We start from the raw sequence: 21,682 nt of genomic DNA, 5'->3' as shown, positions 1-21,682 counted from the left end.
CCTATGCAACGTATGCCCAACATTGGTGGAGTTGGCTGTGTTTGGCTGACCTATACAACGTGTGCCCAACGTTGGGCCAATGTTGATACAGTTGGCTATTTTTGGCTGACCCATACAACGTATGCCCAACGTACAATACCATATTATTATAATAATAATAATAATAATAATAATAATGATTAGTTTTATTTGTATAGCACCTTTCATACACATAATGCAGCTCAAAGTGCTTTACATTTGGAACATTTAACACAATTATATAAATAATTAAATAAGAATAATAATAAAAATACAATTTCCTTCGTCCTTCAGCCATTACTCTTCATTGCTGTGGCTGTTTATAATCCAATCAGCAACATATCAGAAACACATATGACTTGTGATACAGTATAGGCTTTGCTAACAAATGCTTAGGTCTTGATGTGGACTCTAAGCATCAGCCTTAGTATGTTCTTAGTATTTGTTGTGATTACATGAATTTATATACAGACGTTTAAGGAACACAACGACCGGAAGATTCAGTTTGTCTGTTGTGTTGTATCTAAATGCAATTTAACAATAGACCATATTAAAATCTTAAAATTTGGGGTAAGGTTGGTAAAGCCTATTCAAGTTTAAGTTTGCATATGTAATGTTGGTCTATGTTCATGCTTAATGAACAATGTCAACACAAATACAATTGTTATACTATGTAAAGCAGGGGTCTCAAACTCAAATGAGCTGGGGGGCCACTTCTGCCAACGTCATCTGATTGGAGGGCCACGTCAGTGTTAAAGAATAATACAAAAAAAGAATGGCTATTTCTAATAGTACACAAAACTTTTTTTTAAATCTTTTTAGACACCTGTGCTAGCAACCTTAGCTTATAGATAAAATAATGATAAAATAAATATTAATACAAATGATAAAAACAAACAAAAAGCATAAAAACAGGTATGTGTGTGTTTCACACCAGATAAAAAATATTTTCCTCTCATAACTTATTTAAACAAATTTTAGGTGGCAGGGTTAAGAAAACAACACCATTGGATTTTGACATCAAAATTTCAAAAGGCTTGAAAGTGGTCAGAGATAAAGTCCTACTGTAAATGTAAAAATCTTTGAATATAAACAAAAGTTTATGAAGGAGGAAAATGTACCCATCTAATTTGCCACTGGATGGCAAGCACCTCAAATGATACACCTTTCAGTACACTGGATGTTGCACATATTTGAGCAGGTTTACTTTCTTGTTTGTCATATTAGGTACCCACATAACTATTTAACAGGAAAACAGTAGGCCTAAGATGTAAACCAACAATAGTAAACTATTAGTATCACAAACCGCTATTATAGGCCTACAATAAAGTAGCCTGGTCAAATCAGTTCCTATCGTGGGTGACTTTGTAGTTCTTCAGAGCCTATTTTTACTACCCCTGCTGTCTGTACCACGTCCATTACGGACATTATCATCACGATTACCACTGCCAACTCCAGGTATATTGGGCAGAGGGTCGAAATAAGCATGGTAGCCTATGCCTGGACACCGTCGTATACACGCAAAGACGCACCTCCATCACTTACGCACCGTGACTACCACTGGCAATAGACGATCACTCATTATCTCCAAAATGCAGATATTCTCCTTCAGAATCAGAATGAATAGGTGAATAACATAGCCTACCCAAGACTTTATCAAACGTGAACGTTTTTTCAACATTTGGTGTAGGCCTATTTCTGCTTCAATTTATGCAAAAACTATGATCTGCATCGCTTCGGCGTCATTACAAACAAATGCACGTCTTGTCTTTCTCGCGTGTAATAAGTATTTCCTGAACACTTTGTACAGCGAATTTGGGCTTGAATCGGAGCTCTGGATGTCTAGCAGTGGATGAGAATGGGATTTGTCACTGTACTTGGATCTATCGTCTATTTTAATCAATGTTGTTGTTTGTCACAATTAAAAAAAATACCCTCAAGGGCCGAATTACATTATTATTTTGACATTAGGTCGCGGGCCGGTAGTTTGAGACCCCTGATGTATAGCTTATGCAGCAGATAGCAAGTAGGTCCTCAAATGCAAGAGCAGGCTAAGTTGAAATGATAACCGTTTAGACTAACATTTAGCCCATGGCCATATAAGTCTTTTTGTTGAACTTTGTTCATGTGTGTCTGTGGTCTGTTTTAGCTTACTTCGTGTTTCATACAACTAATACATTCCAGAAACATCTCATTGGTAATCATTGTAATAATAGTTGTATAACAAGTCATCTAAACCTCTCCCAGCAGCAGGTCCGTTTAACTTGCTATAGTAAACACACCGTATTGTATGGGTATCATACTCTGTCCTCGCTACATTACAACATGAAGACCACCTGAACATATGGATGCATTGGAGCATGGACCTAAAGAAGAGTGAGCTCTTCTAAGAGAACGGTGAGTGCGTGATATAGAATTGTATAGAAGCTACCGTTATCTTCAACCGTTAGCCTTCTTGCTGTTACGTTAGCCCAGCCAGCCAGTCCAAGGTAATCTGCTCAATTAAATATTTTTTTTACATATATATATATATATATATATATATATATATATATATATATATATATATATATATATATATATATACACATAAAACCAATTTGCTATCTTCACGCCAGCAATCTGATGTAGATGTAATCTTATCATTGGGCAAGCCAGCATAATTAAATGTAGATGAGCTAGCACCTACCTTAGCCTGCCAGCTGCTAACAGTTAACGTTAGCTATCTTACGTTAGGTAAACAATGGGCATTAACTTCCGTAGGCATATCAGCTGTAACTGTAATTAACGTTAAATGTTAGTTATTTGTTTGGCCGCATACTTACAGGGATACACACACTATCTCTGCAAACAACATTTATTCAGACAGAACACTTAAACGTCAGGCAAAGCGAAGGGCTTTCGATATCCTTATCGATAGTGAGGTTAACGTCAATGCTGAAGCTGAATCTGACGCAGCCGACGATTTAAATATACCGGTATGCCTGGCAGAAAACGCCCCTTCTGATGATGTGTGGTCAGATGCTGCATCTGATTGGCCCATGTCCTATGAATCAGAGTCTGAGATTGAGTTTAATGTTGTTGACGATAACGTTATTGATGAATTTTGGTCAGATGCTCTGACAGAAACTGACACAAGTGATGAAGAATCTGTTGAGTCTGCAGAGTGTCTTGGGGAGGAGCTCAGAGGTTGGGCAATAGACAGCCAAGTACCACAATGCCATCTAAATGGGCTCTTGGGCATCCTTAGAAAATATCATCCCTATCTCCCAAAGGATTCCCGCACTCTTTTAGGCACTCCAACTAATTATGAGGTCCAGCAGATTGCTGGTGGCACCATGCATTATTTTGGAGTTGAGAAAGGCATTAGGCATATATTACACCAGATAGACCCTCTCCCAAAGGCCATTCATTTACAAGTAAATATTGATGGACTGCCTTTGTTCAAAAGCAGCAATCAGCAGTTCTGGCCCATTCTAGGCTTGGTAGAGGAAGACAAAACAAAGCAACCATTCGTCATTGCTTTATATCTTGGGTCTAAAAAACCAGCGAATGGCAATCTGTTCCTGGAAACATTTGTGAATGAATATGGAAAGCTTAAATTAGAGGGTGTGGATGTTATTGGCAAATGTGTAGATATTAAAATTTCTAATTTTGTTTGTGATGCAAGTGCACGGGCTTTTGTGAAAAAACATTAAAGCCCACAATGCATACCATGGCTGTGCACACAGGAGGGAACGTGGGCCGAAAATCGCATGACTTTTCCTGTAGTTGATTCACCTTTACGGACAGATGCGCCTTTTTTTAATAAAGACGATGAGTTTCACCATAAAGGGACTAGTGTGTTGACAGAGGTTGGAATTGGTATGGTCTCCCAATTTCCATTAGATTTTATGCACCTTGTTTGTCTTGGGGTTATGAGAAAGTTGATTGGGTTTTGGATGAGAGGACCGCTTCCTACTCGTTTAGGTGCTCATCAGATAGGCCTAATTTCTGCAGCTCTTGTGTCCTTTGCAATGACACTCCCCAGAGAGTTTGCACGGAAAGGGCGATCACTTGTTGAGGTAGATAGGTGGAAAGCGACAGAGTTCAGAACTTTTCTCCTGTACACTGGTCCAGTGGCACTGAAAGACCATCTGCCGAATGTTCTATACCACAATTTTATGCTTCTGCATGTAGCCATTAGAATTTTATGCTGCCCCTCACTGTGCCTCCAGTACTGTGATTTTGCTGAAAAGTTGCTGATCACATTTGTTGAGCATTTTCAATCTGTTTATGGTAATTACGTTGTGTATAACATACACGGGCTGACACATCTTGCCAATGATGCAAAGCAGTTTGGTGCGCTGCATAATTTCTCAGCTTTCCCATTTGAGATCTTCCTCTACACAATTAAAAAAATGATTAGGACCCCTACCCAGCCCCTTCAACAGATCATCAGGAGATTGTCAGAAAAAGCAAGTGTCAGAGCGAAAAAAAGGGTTTTCAAGGATGGTTTTTACCAGGAACATAAGAATGGGCTTCCATACAATATGACGCAATTTACACAATATAAGCAATATATTAATGGTGGAACTTTGATTAGTTTATCAGAGGGAGACAACTACATTCTGTTCAATGGAGACATTCATATAGTTAAAAATATTTTAAAAGACAAGGAAGCATCACATTTAGTCTGTCTTAAATTCCAAAACAAATCATCTTTTTTTTAGAAGATCTTTAAAAGAAGTCATTCTTTTACAATATAAGTATGGGTTTGTGGCATATCCTTTACTGCATACTGCTTAATTGAGCTTCAATTATTGTATATAGTTTGTAACACTAGCTATGTTTGTTTGTTTGTTTGTTTTATACTGTAGATGTATTCAATTGTTGTTTTCACGGAAAAAAGAGAGAGGTTATACCAAGTGACTGGCTGAGCATCGATAACATTTTTTCCTTTTGGCCCCCATATAATACTACTAAATGTAGAAAAGCGGTTGAAAAAAATGAAACCCCCGATGAAGAATGGGAAGAATATATAACTGAATGTGTGGCTGAGTATGGTAAGTTATTGAGGAAGTTCCACAATGTGAAGAAATATAGAGAAATAACTTTTCAAATCTATTGCTCAAAATTAAACATGCTCCTTGTGAGTTATACCTATAAGCAGTTATTTTCAAATGTTCAGATAATAGGCTTAACAATGTTGTTTGTTTCTATATTTAGATTCCTATGAAAAAGCCCGAAGGAAGCTTGTGAAGTTCTGCAAAGGCAACTCAACAAGTAGGCTCCACACAGGTAAACAGCACAGATGAAAACATGACATGTAAAGAAAACATACAGTGGTCAAGACTTTGGAATATTGTGTACTGATTCTGTTTCTCACTGTTCCATATGCAGAGACAATGGAAAGACCAAAAAAGAAATTGTGCAATAATGGAGCCAAAAGCCAGACCTTGCCAGCCACCATTTCCATTTCCACCATCAACACCAGAGACAGTCCCAGATCTAAGACAAGATGGTACATAGAACTATTCCAAATATTTTATAATAGTTTACTTGGAGCTTTTAGTAATTACCTTTTTAGTCTATAAAAGGGATTAGAAACTCTTCAACAACTTCTTAACAATTAGCCTTAATATCTAATGTGCTTTGATTTACAACCACAATTAAGATAATAAAAAAAAAGAACTTGGGACATCATGTAAAATGCAAAATAAAAACAGAATGTAATAATTCAAATTGAGTATGCAAAACAGTAGACACATGTTATATAAAGTTATATACTTTGTCTGTTTCAGAAAGAGAACTCCGACTCTTTCAGATGCTAGAGGAGATAAAAGGCCAAGTCAGACAAAATTCTCTTCTGCTTCAGGCAATTTTGAGAAGAGACAGTGTCACTGAAGTCAGCAGTTTTCCAGATTTTGAGTTTCCTCTACAAAATATTAATGATATAAAAAAATGGAGGACCGGCTTTCTGACAAGGAAACACGGCGCTCTCTGGTAAGTTCTGTTTATGTTGTGTATGTAAACCTACTCTAGTTATTAGTAGTTCTCATAATCAATAAATATCATAAATAAGACAATAAATACATGAATAAATAGGAATACATACATAAATAGAATAAATAGTTTTAACTAGTGTTGTTAAAAGGATTGTATGTGAGTGATTCATCCGTTTCTTGGATACCGATAGTTTGATCTTCCTCCTTCACTCTCATTTCAATTCTTTCAATAAACTCAACTGTCTGAGTTATCCTAAATACTTCTTGAAATCACCTCTTGAACTCAACTCTACTACAGAATCACTAATGCCTTAGGGTCCTAGTAGTGAAGCTTTGGAGGCACCAATTGTGAGCTTTCTTGCTATGCCACTTTTCTTCTGTTATGGGAGTGTATGGTAGCCCATAGCACTGTGTAGTGCTTGTAGTTATGTTCCACCTTTTGACAAGCTTAATCATGTATGCACAACCATTTTATTTTATAGGTAAAACATCTCATGAGTTTGGGTGGGACAACAACAAAAGATATAATATACAGGATCATGCGTGAAACAATCAGCAATGATTTAGCGAAAAAGTTTAACTGGATGGGCAGGGGGCAGAAAAGTCCTTTCTCTGTGTTGAACCTGGCAAAAGTCATCATAGGTAGGCCTACAGCTCTTTTACAATTTCATTCAATGTTTATTCTACACACATTCTGATTGGTAGCCTGCTGTACACATCCAGTATATTATCTACCCTACACAACAAAACTTCACGTCATGTTCTAAATCAGTGGTTTTTAAACTGATTTTAAGAGTAAAATATTATCCTTCACTCTCCATTCAATTCCCCCAAATTTCCCACGCAGATGCTGCCAAAAAACAAGGGGCCACCTTAATGGAGGCAGAAGAAAAGATAAAAACATGGCTGAAATACAGCAGTGACCGAAATGGAGGAAGAAAAAGGAGATCAGAAAAGGGTACAGATTTCAACAACCAATCAAAATATATTTCTAATTGCCTGTATGTCTGTATTGTTGACTTTTATCATCACAGTTGTGAAATAGTAAGTAGTTAACTTGAATTTCTTTCCTCAATTTAGAGAGGCAGACGCATCCCCCATCACATCCTCCATCTGACATCAGCAGTGAATCCGAGGTGTTGTCGAGGTGAAATATCTGACATTGTAAGTTTTTTAGTCATTAGTGCATAGTCCTAAGTTGTTTTACCTTTTTGTCTCATCTTTTTATCTAATGCTCGAAATGAATAACTTCAAGCACTTGGAAATAAGTGACCTGAAGGCATTAACATCATTTGTACATAATTAAGAGAATGTTATAAAATAGGCCTCCATAAATTGTACATTGGCACCAGTTAATAAGATGATTGCTTGATTACACTTGGGAGACAACATTATAATATTACACATTTCGTAATCTCTTGTTAGACAAATTATCTGTATAATCTTCCTAATGCAGTGAAGTCTTATGAAGTCTTGAGCAAGCAAAACAAAATAATTTCTAAAAGTAACTAAAAGTAATTTCTGTTATTTTATAGGAGCAGAACTGATTGATGACCCATCAACCCTTGTGGATCTCACCACATAAATGTTTATTATTAAATCAATATGTATTATTAAATGTATTTATTTTAACCCTTAATCTCGTGTTGGTATTATATCACTATTAAGATTACAAGTTCAGGGCAGATTGGTAAAATCATTGTGATCAAGTAAGTAATATCTGTACTAACCATAAAGGTGGCCAAAATATCAAGATGAGAGTTCTGCTGAAATAAGAAAGTCATCTTAAAGTTAGAACGTTGACATAGTGTTGGTAAGGTGTAATTTTTGGGGTATGTATGCTATTTAAGTTGGCATATGGTTGAGTTGGGGTTGGCAAAAGGTTGGCAGTTGGTCTATGAAATGGTTGGCCCAACGTTAGAAAGGTAGGTTTCGGGTTGGCATAGCGTTGGTAAGGTGTATTTTGGGTTGGCTGGGTAGGCTTTTTAAGTTGGCATATGGTTGGGTTAGGGTTGGCCAAAGGTCTGCTGATGGTCTAATTAAATGGTTGGGCCAACGTTGGGCCACCGGACAAAATGACGTTGGGCCACCGTCAGCAGCCAACGTTGGGCCAACACAACCACTGACCTTGGGCCAACGTTGGCCCAACGTCAGAATGCTACCTGGGACCTACGTAACATAGTTTGAATGAAGTTTCTACGTTAAACGGTTGAAGCTGCATTAAATGCGTTAGAAGAAGAATAAGAAGAAGCCTAGGAAGAACAGTACAGTGCATTTTCATGCACTGTAATAAGAAGAAGCCTAGGAAGAACAGTACAGTGCATTTTCATGCACTGTAAAAAGCCTTGGAATAACAGTACAGTGCATTTTCATGCACTGTAATTAGACTACGAAATGGTTTACAATAAGCAAGGAAAGATAGTGGGTATAGCACATCCAGGTAGCAATTACGTTGCTAGATATAAGTCTGCCTGGGTCCGCCCCGTAATTAGGATGAACACAGCCACACCAATCCAGCACAGGGGGAGGGGGGGGAGAAGCAAATGAGCCAAGTAATAAGGTGTAGTCCAATCTGCTACACATGCCATGGTGGCCACTGATCATACCTGTGCTGGTGTTGACTACCCTTCACCATGCCTTAGTTATGCTGCTATAGCATAGTGCTGTCATGGACTTTTCATGTCTTGCCTTTCAATCCTCTCTCCCTCTCTCAACTCTCCATCTTTTGCCTTTTCTCTCTATCGTACAATATATACCATATTGTATTGTAATATATTGTAACGTCGGCACACAAGACATTGCGTAGCGTTCTCCCACGCAGGGCATGCTGGGATGCGGGAGCGAACATTTGGGGTTTATGTCTGTATTTCTCCTTAGTTTTGAGTGTAATGTTAGCGTCTTTGTTGTAACATGTTTCCCTTTTAGTTATCCCTTGTGTGTGATCCTCCCTCGTATGTGACAACTGTGTGTGTCGCTATCAAATTGTTACAATATGGTACCATTGATATACTTATTAAAGACAGAGGGGGAGAAGCTGTAGAAGCCTCATCTACAAAATAAGATGAAAGCTTTATTAATCAGTGTCAACATAAAAACTAAAGTTAGCTAGCTAGCTAACGTTAGGCTAGCATGCCACATACTAGTTGGTTGGGCTGGTTAACGTTAGCAAACGTTTGCTACTAAGTTAGTTACCAATTAACAAGATAAAAACTAGGCATGATAAGATACACCAGAAAAATATTTATTTAGTTAGAAAAGCAAGTTTACCTAGCTAGTAACATCAGTATTTACCTGTTATGAAGTCCATGTTACAAACACAAGCATTCTTGATGATCGCCTCCGTCCAGTGCTTTTTTCTGATTTAGCCATTGTTGCCATCTTTTTTTTTTTTGACTAACCGGTGGTATTCGATAGTATTTCAAATTCAACCGATGACTTTTTCGGTTCTGGCACCCGACAGCACAGCAAGATGACACCATGATAACCTTTAGCTTCCCAGCTGAGGTGATGGTTTGTTTTGCCTCCAGTGAACGTAGTGACGTAGGCTCAGAAGGTACCTATAATGACTGGCTGCAGTCTGCGGGACGGGGCGGGGACATCCATATCCACGTGCGACGTCACATGCTACGTCATTACGTAGCAACATTGAGTGTCCACTGCTTGGTTGAATTTCCCATTGTCCTGCATTCTTTACAACATGTATTAACTATATTATTTGCACACCTATGAAGTAAGTCCAATTTGTTGGCCGTACAACACTTATATTATATATGTGTATTAATTCGCCAAACTGGTTGTGTAATTTAAATGAACCAAACAATTTTGACAAGATTTGGGAAAGATTCTTGAAAGATTGTAGTCTTTCAAGCTTTACTCAAAAGACTCCAATCTTTCAAGAATCTTTCCCAAATCTTGTCAAAGTTTTTTGGTGTAAGGAGGCCATAACAATAGAGTACTAAAGTGAAAACGTCACGTTGTCTTGGCAACCGGATTTTCAGTTCTAAACAACCGAACGAGAGATGGCATTTTCCATTGCTTCGCTGTGTTCTTTCTTTTAAAACGAGAATAAATTAATTTCAAGAGGTGAAAATCACTAGATCGAAACATGTGGAGGCTTTTATATATTTTTCCAGGGTATTAAAAGGAAAAGTTTGCGCTAGTATGAAAGATAAAGTTTATAACGTAACAGCAAATTTGCCTAATCTGTTCTGATTACATAACGTTATTACTGTCAACCGGGGTGGCTTCGGACACTTTTTTTTTTTAAAAATTGGAATTTATTTACAAACCTGAAAAAAAAATCGGCAAGTATGAGACTCCAATGCCTGCATGTAGGGGCAAAGCACTGCACCATACTGACAGCAGTTTACACAACGTTGTTTATTTATTTTTTATTTTTTTAATGAAGACAATCTATTCTCAATATTACTTACATCATTGGTAAAGCAAACTCGCAAATCATTTCGCAAAAAATCGTTCCTTTTCCATAAAACGTTCGTGTGGCATGGTTTCCCCTTGTTAATTTGGTTTGTTTAGAATTGAAAATCCGGTTGCCAGGACAGTGTGACGTCACACTTGAGTACGCTATAGTATCTGTCTGCATCCTGCAAGACTACAAGACACGCCTACTACGAGATACGCCCACGCCCACTACCAGACACGGCCATACCAAAGACACGACACTTGGTTCATCAACCGACTCTGCCTACAGTACTTGAACGAATTGTCTGTGTCTGCTAATCGGTGTTTCACAACACAAACACAAAAACCACATATTGCTCAAACTTCGGAATTTGTGCAGTTTACCTCTTATATCCTCCATCACGTATGCATTAGGCTACAAATGTATTAAAGTTGTCTTTTGTCCCATTCCTTCAGGGGAATATACTGGAAGTTTGTAGTTTTTAGTGTTGACATAACACATCCAGGTTCCAAAAAAATCTATGAAAAAAAAAACAATAACTAAACATGCAGGCTGTTTCTCAAAGAAGGATCCATAACATTGTCCATAACAAAATGTTGCTACCGGTCCCGTTCATCCCTATGGCTAATGTTTGCAACATTTTGTTATTCTGAACTCAAGGCGTGTATACTACTTAAACGGCACCGACAATCAAAAAATCCAGTGGAAACTAGATGGTAGAAGTGTATAGGCCAATCTGCCCACCAGCTTTTTCCACTTTGTCACCTACAGAGGTACAATCTTTCAAAACGCCATGTTATTTCCCATAGACATTTGACGACCGAAGGTTGGATGGATACGGAAGTTACGGAGGCGGGACTTATTCTGGAGAGGTCTATGCGAAGCATCCATCTGGCAGAGTCAGGTTATTCAGTAGGTGGCGCTACACTACAATTACATAGGCTACAAAGATGCATCTGAAAGTGACCAATTTACCATGAAAATGTTGTGATCTATCGTGCAACAGTTAAGAAGTGATCCAAATAATGATTCAAATTAGTGCTGTCAGTTAAACGCGTTATTAACGGCGTTAACTTAAACCTATTTTAACGGTGTCAATTTTTTTATCACGAGATTAAAGGGAAACTTGGCAGGATTTCCCCCTCTGCTGGAGAAATTGTGCATTATGCTATTTCAAACTGTGGGAAAAGGTAACGATAAAGCACATGGATTTGTTTACAAGCTAGCGAACGGTTAGCATAAGTTTGGCAGAACTATGTGGATGTTACAAGGTAAGAAACACGATTTAAAACTAGTTTCTTGTTTCTCACTTCTCTTTCCGGGACGGTAGTCTCAATGTTGCAAGGTTGGTTTTTCGCCTGAGGACGCTAGGCGCAGCTGGGAAAGTCAACATTTTCACCGGAACAGGTCATTTAACCATCCAAATGATTTCTAAACGGGATTATTACGTTGAAATAGTTGCCAAGTTCCCCTTTAACGTTCTTGTTGGTGTAACAAACGCTGTAGTTTTTTCACATGCTGTTGCAACAACTAGTAATGTTAGAACAACTACAACACCACACTGGATCTAGTTAGACCGTATGTGCTGCATGTACACGCCCCCTTTTAGGGGAAAGCTGTGGAAACCTATGCTGCATTGAAGTGGGGAGCGAAAAGGGCTTATACTTACTAAATCTTGAAACAAACGTGAATAAAATGCACAAAATAAGGTTGGTGTAAGAGTTATCTGTGTTTTTTTTTTGCTCTTTTTTCAGTTTAGCCTACTAACAGGAGTGTCACGAATGTAGGCACAGTCAAACTGCCCGTGGCTGACTATAACTAAGTTCGACCAGCTTAACTTTACATGTCATAACATCAACATAAGTCAACACATTCATTCTATCACTTGTAATATGAACTTAGCCTTTTTCCTACAACTAGGTGAGATAATTGGCTATGCCTATGTTATACTGAAGTTCCACAGTTAGCTAGCTAGCAAGCTAACCGTTTTACATGAGATATGGTAACGTGCTGAATGGGTTGTAATGTTAGTTTCGACATGAGTAAGTTACATACACATAATTCTTCATAACTGCCGTGTTAGTAAAATGATTGAATGGCCTGTAAATTAATAACTAGAGGTAATGTCAAGGTGTGATTAGGCTAGCTGTCTTTCCCATTGGAATCAATGATATAATGTTAACTTGTTTTCCGCTAAAATGGGGCGTGATGCAGATTAAATGTAGCCTATCCTTATGATGATGCGCCTTTAGTTGGTTAGGTAAAGGCATGCTGCACACACTTGTTTGGGCTTACGAGCCGGCCGAAGAGTAGATTCGTATAATAAAAACCAACGCAGTTCTGAACTCCCGGTCAGCTGAATGGTGTTTTAAATTGCTGTGGACACCGATGCCGACATGAGTGCGATGCACTCTGCTTTTGACATTCATTTACTGTACATTAGATTCCATTCTTTTCAATACAACTCTGCACACTGCACACCACTTTGCCGCCGTGTAAATCACGATATTTGGTCGACGCCGCTCCATAAAATCCATTCACTAGTTCGCCCGTCGGCATGATTGCTATACTGAGGGCCAGATGTACGTACATTTGCGAACGTAGCGTTATCAGCGCCATGGACACACCGCAGATTGCGAGCGCTGTCAGACCCAAGTTTCCGTCGTATTTATCAATCGTTCAATCCTTAGTGTAAACTGCGCCTTTCTCTGCCCTTCTCCGCCCATAAACGCAATTTATGAACGTCCACAACTGAATGGCAGCGCCTACAAGCGCAGTTGAATGAAGTTAACTGATGACAACATTAAAAAGAATCAAACGTTTAGCAATCATGAAATAATACCATACATGATAAGATGTCAACAAGCAGGGAGATAATGAAGATCAGTAGTTCTACTCAAACTTGTGCACGTAGGCTATGGGAGATTGGTCAAATCTAGCAAGTAGGAAAGTTTAAGTGAATGACGTGAAAGTCAAAGTAAGACATGCGAAAGGCCAACGAAAGTTAAGGTTGCTTTTGGTAGTACAAATACTTTCACCACAAAAACTGGTGTTCTAAATAGCGATTCTGTTGTCTTTGAAAGGTTCTCTTATTGACGCATTGAACTGCAATGTGGATTAACACCTGCTTTTACAAGGCGGAAGTATTTAGGCGCAGAATAGACGTGCGCTTTCAGGAGCAGTCTTTGTACATACCGCGGAATACATAACTAGGCGCTCTTTACTCTTCCCCTCCCATCTTTTTACGCTAAACTGGATCCTCCCATGAATGCATATGCATGACATGACAATCGCAATCTGCCACTTTCAGCTCCCGCGACAGGCAGTTTGCGCTTTTACATCATTGCGGCCTGTTTGTACATACCTCGCAATGATTTTACACGCACATTGCAAAACAAATACGCCTGAAATGGGTGCAAAAGCGTTAGTACATCTGGCCCTGAGTGTATAAGCTAAGCGCGTGTTTGGCATGGTAGCTGGCCGTGGTCATGGAATGCCTGAAGCAGAGATCGCGATAGAGCGATGGCCGCTTGCACCCCCCAGTGTAAGGAGGATGCGTAACTGGGCTATCAGTGAAATGGAGGAGTAGGGGGAGGAGGAGGGATCATTTTGCGAGCGCCGCAGCGTGTGACGTATGGATAAGGAGGCCGGCTTAAATACCCTGGCGGCGGAAGACAGGTGAGTTAATTGCTGTCCCCTAAGGGCTCCTCCCGAACTTTGTTTAGAAAACATCATTTCACTAGTTCGCCCGTCGGCATGATTGCTATACTGAGTGTATAAGCTAAGCGCGTGTTTGGCATGGTAGCTGGCCGTGGTCATGGAATGCCTGAAGCGGAGATCGCGATAGAGTGATGGCCGCTTGCACCCCAAAAGAGCAGAAAGGAAGGCCACTACCGAAATTACATTAGCGCTTGCTTAGCAAGTCATAGATCCACTAGATGAAGTGGATGTACAGTAGGACTGATAGGCATCTGTGGACCAACGGCTCAGCTGCTCTGATAGGCCAATGCATGCAGCTGTAGTAGCAGCTCCTATCCTGAGTAGCGGTCTGCGGGAACCGGATTTGACAAGGATATATATTAGAGTCTGGAACCTGTGACGAGTGATGGGTACCCTTCATCTGAGATGAAGAGAGTGGGCTAGTAGGCAATGCTTGAGCTGACCGATATGAGATGTACAGTAGTGTGATGGGTATGAAAGCTGAGGATCTGAGGCAGAGTTGGATATGAATAGGAGTGTCCTTTTCAGAACTGATCGGCTTAGTCTGATTGGTAGTAAACGTATTGTGTCCTGGTCTAACTCTCAAGATCTGCCATCGGGAATGAAATGAGACGAGGGGCATGTAGACTCACTACATCTCAGCAGCCAAAAGGAGGCCGGTAAACATGATGGAGGGTGAATCAGAAGAGTGCTGTGACATGAACCCCAAAGTATAGCGAGGAAAGCGGCAAGAGTGGATTTTCGTTGCGCTTGCTCAGCGGCGGACATTCGTGTATTGCATAACCGTGGGAACGATGGGTGTCAGGGTTTAGTAGAGCTGCTGCCGTGAGGGTCTCGGGGTTCAGCCGAGACGCTGCTGCATGGTCTTGGGGCTCAGCGGAGCAGTCATTAGATGGGTCCTGAACCTTGGCGGAGCTGTTCTCAAATGGTCCTATGGGCTCAGCGGAGCTGTTTCTGCATGGGTCCTGGGGCTCGTTGGAGCCTTTGTTGCCTGGGTCCTGTGGCTCGGTGGAGCCGTTGTTACCTGGGTCCTGGGGCTCGGTGGAGCCGTCGTTGCCTGGGTCCTGGGGCTCGGTGGAGCTGTTGCTGCATGGGGCTTTGGGCTCGGCAGAGCCGTCATTGCACGGATCTTGGGCCTCGGTGTAGCTGCTGCTGTATGGGTCGTGGAGCTCGGTGTATTTGCTGCATGGTTCTGGGGCTCAGCGAAGCCATCGTTTCATGAGTCTTGGGGCTCGGCATAGCTGCTGTTGCATGGTTCTCGGGGCTTGGTGGAGCCGACGTTGCATGGGTCCTGGAGCTCAGTGTAGCTGTTGCTGCATGGTTCTCGGGGCTTGGTGGACCCGACGTTGCATGGGTCCAGGAGCTCGGCGTAGTTGATGCTGTAATGGTTCTCGGGGCTTGGTGGAGCCGACGTTGCATGGGTCCTGGAGCTCGGCTTAGTTGTTGCTGCATGGCTCTTGGGGCTGAGCAAAGCAGTCGTTGCATGGGTCCTGGAGCTCGACGCAACACATTCCCCTAACTCTCCATCTAAGCTAACTTGCTAGCGAACTTTCCATATTAGCTTACTTGCTAGCAAACTTTGCATCATCAGTGTAACTAGTTAAATAGTTGACATTACTTGCTGAACATTTTCGTATGGACATTCTGGGGGATGTTAATTTGTACAGTATATGTATGAGAGAAGCTTCAACTTCTGGGTATGTAGCAGACATCCCATCCTGCAAAAAGTCATTTCAGGAAGGTATCCTGAAGCCCCCACCCCCCACCCCAAAAAAAAGAAAAAATTAAAAATGAATTATTTTAGCCTATAGGTATACTTAGATACTGAAATACAGATGAATGTTTGTTCAATAATGTCTAGTCAGTACACCAAATAAGGAAGGCCTATAGATAGCAATTGGGATAATAAAATATGTAGATTTTAGTAGTTTGGTCTTTTCATGTAACCTTGGCAACTAGCCATTTAGTATAGGCCTGAATAATATGCACATGAAATGACACTTGTTCAACTCACCTCAGCATGTCTTTTGCAATCATTTAACCTGCCATGGGCAATAAAGTCACTGTTACAAACAGTGCATCTACAGTAACATTATTTTTTAATCTTATAAGACAAGGGTAGACCTACACTTTTGTGAAGTCTAATGTGAAATGGGTCTTAAATGTTCATTTTTTGGGGGTACTCTGACTCTGCCATGACGGACTGTTCCTAGATACACTGAACTGATTAATTTATTTAGTTCGGGATAAAAGACATAAAAGCCCAACTACATTGAAAACTGATTGGTTGATTTAGCAAAACATGGCAATCAGGATGCTGTCTTGCTTCAGGCACACACGCATCACCCCTCCCTCTCTTGTGATTTGAAGTTTCTTGCGTGCGCGCTTTAGCTCGCTCGCTCTAGATTCCGGGAGATTTTATCTCATTTGCGGGCATCAAGGAGCCGCTATCAATATGCCAAGTCTCCCGGAACTTCCGGGAGACTTGGGATGTCTGATGTAGCATTGTGGCATAAAGCTTAAGTTAGCTTGCTAACTCTGGCAGAAATCTCCAGTGTTCTTGTTCTATGTAGTTTTGTGTTGCAGCCACAGGGTTGCAGCAACAGCACGTAGACTAGCCTACAGGAAAGCTGTGCATGAACTCGTTCAGAATATTTTGAAAACATAACAGCTAGATATTCTGTCTTCTTATTTTGTAGACAAAAATGAAGAGAGATTTTATCTTTTTTTATTTCATGCAAAACATTTTAGTCTCGTCTTTTTTCGTCAACAATAATGCATCTTAAGATAGTCTTAGTCAGTGTTTCAGGACATTAGTGCAGTCTCGTCATCGTCATGAAAAAAAGGGTCGTTGACAAACATATTTCCTCTCGTCTCGTCTGACGAAATCAACACTAGTGTGTGTGTGTGTGTCTGTCTCTGTGTGTGTGCTTGAGTGTGTATGTGTGTGTGTCTGTGTGTGTGTCTCTCTCTCTCTATCTTTCTGTGTGTTGGTGTGTGTGTGTGTGTGTGTGTGTGTGTGTACTGTATGTGTGTCTGTCTGTGTGTGTGTGTGTGTCTGTCTCTCTCTCTCTTTGTGTGTGTCTGTTTGAGTGTGTATGTCAGGGTTCCCACTGGTCCTTGAAATCCTTGAAAGTTTGTGAATCTGGAAAAAAATGTTCAAGGCCCTTGAATGTTTTTGAAAACAGACATAAATAAATGGAGGTCCTTGAATTTCTTTTTGAGGAAAAAATTCCATACAATTCCGTCCGCTTATTAACATGTTTCCATTATTTTGCCACCACTTCTGTTGATATCCTATGCGTATGCCTAATTTACGTTGGTTAGAACTACAAAGCCAGTGTAGTTTTCTGCGTGTTTCCCGCTTGTAGTGTAGAGTTTAACTTGTTTAGGAAAATCTAGAAGTTTATTTCAGCTCAGTTTTATGCTAAACACAAACATGAAAAATAGAATAGGCCTACATCTGTCATATGACCAAAAATAAAAGAAAACTGTGACAAGGTATCCTTAGTCTGTTGAGGTAACATGATTTAACCATGTCCGAGCTTGAAATTTATTGACACATTAGGTCCTTGAATTTGAGGATATTGGGCCTGGAAAGTCCTTGAATTTGATCTTAACCAAGGTGTGGGAACCCTGGTATGTGTCTATGTCTGTGTGTGTCTCTATCTGTTGGTATGTGTGTCTCTCTTTCTCTGTGTATGTGTGTGTGTGTGTGTGTTTATGTGTGTCTGTCTGTGTGTGTGTGTGTCTGTCTCTCTGTCTGTTTGTGTGTGTGTGTGTGTGTGTGTGTATCTCTCTCTCTCTCTGTGTGTGTGTGTCTCTCTCTGTGTGAGTATAAAAAAAAATGTGATGTGTGTGGGTGTCTGTGTGTGTGTGTGTTCCAGATGTGTGAAGTCAGGACACTAGTAAGTTTACATGAATCTGACATCGATATCCAAAATAAATGGGGGGAAAATCCTTTAATTGCCAGTTGGTGGCGATATACCACACACATTAATTAGGCATATGAATATCATCATATTAATAATATCCAATATTTGTGAAAGTTTCCAACCATTTAACCAATGTGTTGTCAATGTCTGGCACAATTTCTTGTTTGGTCTAGCAATGGATAGTAGATATCATGATCATCTAATTTTTGTAAAATTTCAGATCAATCAGTCAAAGCATAGAGCATTTCTGGCACATTTCCTGCTTGGCCAGGTGGTGGCGCTATGCTAGGCAGGCCCATTCAGTGTCTGGATATCATGATAATTATAATATCTATTAACCTGAGAAGTTTCAGACCATTCATTCAAAGCATAAAACATTTCTAGCACATTTCCTGCTTCGCCAGATGGTGGCGCTATGCTAGGCATGTGAATTACACATGTGAGCATCATCACAATAATGATATCCAATATTTTTATAAAGTTTCAGATCAATCAGTTAAGGCATTGTCCATTTCTGGCACATTTCCTGCTTGGCCAGGTGGTGGCGCTATGCCAGACAGGCCCATTCAGTGTCTAGATATCATCATAATCAGTAGATTCTTGGCGTTATGTATACCAACTTTGACATGAATCGGATCAACCGTGTAGGAGGAGTATGTTAAAATTGATCATGTCCACAACGCACAAAATCCCAATTACCCCACTTCCTGTTGGGTTTGGCTAATGCATTGTACATACGAAAGTTGTTCATTTTGGGGAGATACACACACACTGACCAAATTTGGTGTGTCTAGCTGAAAGTATATGCCAACCATGGCATCAGTCATGTAAGGGGGCGCTAGCGAGTCCCTGGGCCACGCCCGGGGTCAAGCTCTTGTACCTAACTGCTTTGTGTGACTCCTGATGTTTGTGCCAAATTCCAAGACTTTTTGCCCATGTTAACCACCTCAAAAAAGGACGAATACGGCAATAGGACTCGTCGGTGCTCGGGCCCTAATTATAATCCTTACAAAAACAATATGGCCTTGCGCCTTTCGGTGCTCGGGCCCTAATAATAATAATCCTTACAAAAACAGTAGTACTGTATTGCTATTAAGCAATGTACAGTGCAAATAGATCTAGGAAATTAAACAGATTCAGTAAAAAATCTGCCATTTGTTATAAGGAAAGAATAGCTATTAAGTAAATGGCCCAATGTAAACTACTGGCACAAAGACCAGCTTATTTATCTAATTTTGGCTTGAGGTAATTGTTTTACAACCACACCTATTTCCTTTTCTGTAGGAGGAACCTCTAGTTTGGCCTTCCAAATGCAACATCTTTTCCAAGCAATCCTGCTGGCTGACTCAGTTGAAACTCAGTTTCTCACTAGAAACCAAGGCTTAAATACTATCTGGCACATCTATTCCCAGGGCTACGGAGTGCTGTGTACAGAGAGAGAGGGGAGGGGGCACAAAGACGGAGTGGAACAGATTTTTTTACACTTAGTTGGCACAGGTCTTACTGTGAACGAGAAGGAGTTTGGAGCCAGCAACCGAAAAAAACAAAGTGAGCATTGACGCTGTAAGGGAAAAGACAAGCACAGAGTTTATGCTTCAGACATAAAACTTCTCTTTTTAATTGGAATACAGTACAATTCTACAGGTTTTAATTTAGTTGGTTTGTCAGGAGTGCTGAGAGGAGTCAGACCAGAGAGGAGTTACTTGTTGTGAATTAATCAGGTGTGTCTAAAGTCTGAGAATTGTTCTAAGTTGACATCATTTACACCTCAACAAAGAAGAAGGCAAACAAGAAAAGGGGGACACACAAGGCATTTTATGTTGCAAGACTGCAGCATTCTTCGTACAAACCTTAACATTCCTTTATGATGGCAGACTGTGTGATAGAAGACTCAGATTACTACCCAGGAAAGGATGACTTGGACTGGGGATATGAAGAGGGTAAGAATATTGCCATTTTGTACTTAAAACTGTAGTCATACTTTATCATGTCCAGTGAAGTAATTTTTTTTTTGTCCAGAGACTGATGGACAGAGATAAGTAACATGATTTGTTGAACATTTTACATAGATTTGCCTGTCAATTAGGCTATATGGTTTGAGATTTAAAGCCTGTTATTCTTTGTTACTGCAAACTGTTTAGTTCAAATGTGTTTTATTTGGAGAGACCAGGTGCTTTCTTCTGGTGACTTCTGCTTATATTATAAGCATGCTTAAAAGGCTGCATGTTTTAATTCTCATAAATGTATGGATCATCCAAATACTGTCAGACAGATTTGTCCTTCATGAAGAGATAAGGTAGAAAAAACAAGATGAAATAACAGTAATGAGATCAGGGATTGGATGATAGGCTGCCAAGTAATATGATCCTGTGTGTAATTCCTTTGCAGCATAAACTGATACTGTGACTTGCAGTAATAAAAACATGTCTCACCACAAATACAACTTTTATTGCTAGTTTTTGTATTTAATTCACTGTGCAGCAGTGTAATTGTGAGACAAAAGAAAAGTGTTTTTAAAGAGAGGAGGGAGGTAGAAGTAGGTAGAAGGAAAGAAGAGAAATGGGAGAGGGAAAAAATAGCACACTCCATGTCCTCAGTGAGTGTTATTCCTGCTGGGCCTCCACTAATGACACTGAAGCCCCAAAACACCAGCAGACCTCAATTAGTTTCCTCATGAAAAACATCAAAAGGAGCACAGTGTAAAAATGTAAGACACAGCTCTGTTGGGAGGTATAACATGCACATTTATTAAATATGTAATATTGTCTTTATGATAAATTGTAAACTGTCCAATAACATTAAAATAATATAGAGATAAACACAATGACTGGCTGATTATGCTTCCAGGTGTGGAGTGGGGGTTGTTGTTTCCTGAGGCCAACGGTGAGAACCAGTCACCTATAAACCTCAACTCTAGGGAAGCATGCTATGACCCCAGGTTGCTGGAGGTGGGCCTCACACCAAACTATGTGGTGTGCCGAGACTGTGAGGTTATCAATGATGGACATACTGTGAGGATAATGCTGAAATCCAAATCAGGTAAAGATGATTTGGTCCTACACATATGAGAGGTATGCACAAAATATCTGTATATTGTGTTTCAGTTTAAAATATTTGCTATTTCCTGTAAACCATAACAAGAAATGTGTCATAATTTGTCATTCTGTTGTGGTCATTATTTCCTTCCCATCTTTGTCTTGTGTCCTTGGGGTGCCCAACACAGTGGTGACCGGGGGGCCCCTTCCAAGTGACCATGAATATGAGCTACATGAGGTGCGCTTTCATTGGGGCAAAGAGAATCAACGTGGTTCAGAGCACACTGTCAACTTCAAGGCCTTTCCTATGGAGGTCAGTGTTATCTTAGAATAGTCTGAAAGATGTCAGTGATGTATTCTATGCTATTGAACACAATATAGACTGTTTAGCTAAGGAGCTTATTTTGCAACATATACACTATGGGCTGTAATTTGAAACGTATGCTGCAAACAGATAGCCTCGTGAGACCATCCTGATCTCGCAAGCTTCAGTTTTCCACTCGCAGATCAGTCTGGCATCTTTCCGATAGAGAAAATTTGGAGCAGTTCGCCAAACGAATGGCC

General features: G+C 40.1%; 1 protein-coding gene and 1 long non-coding RNA gene across 3 annotated transcripts in view; both read left to right on the top strand.

Moving 5' to 3' along the window:
* The first annotated feature begins 4,792 nt into the window (after positions 1-4,792).
* On the top strand, positions 4,793-7,644 carry LOC121723933. Its single transcript, XR_006035087.1, has 8 exons — positions 4,793-5,063; positions 5,227-5,298; positions 5,401-5,521; positions 5,802-6,003; positions 6,488-6,647; positions 6,853-6,963; positions 7,086-7,169; positions 7,541-7,644. It is a non-coding gene; the product is annotated as an uncharacterized LOC121723933 (long non-coding RNA).
* Positions 7,645-19,581: 11,937 nt separating this feature from the next.
* Positions 19,582-21,682, top strand: part of ca8 (carbonic anhydrase VIII) — a 108,781-nt gene continuing 106,680 nt past the window's right edge. For both annotated transcript variants that reach the window (XM_042110110.1, XM_042110101.1), the window contains exons 1-3: positions 19,582-20,023; positions 20,931-21,122; positions 21,307-21,431. In XM_042110110.1, the coding sequence (XP_041966044.1) occupies positions 19,948-20,023; positions 20,931-21,122; positions 21,307-21,431 (393 nt within the window). In that variant the 5' untranslated portion in view covers positions 19,582-19,947. The remainder of the gene's footprint in view (positions 20,024-20,930; positions 21,123-21,306; positions 21,432-21,682) is intronic.

This window comes from Alosa sapidissima, chromosome 1, assembly GCF_018492685.1.
Source record: "Alosa sapidissima isolate fAloSap1 chromosome 1, fAloSap1.pri, whole genome shotgun sequence".
Lineage (NCBI taxonomy): Eukaryota > Metazoa > Chordata > Actinopteri > Clupeiformes > Clupeidae > Alosa > Alosa sapidissima.
The sequence above is the reverse complement of the archived record's forward strand: the minus strand, read 5'-3'. Positions and strand labels throughout refer to the sequence as shown.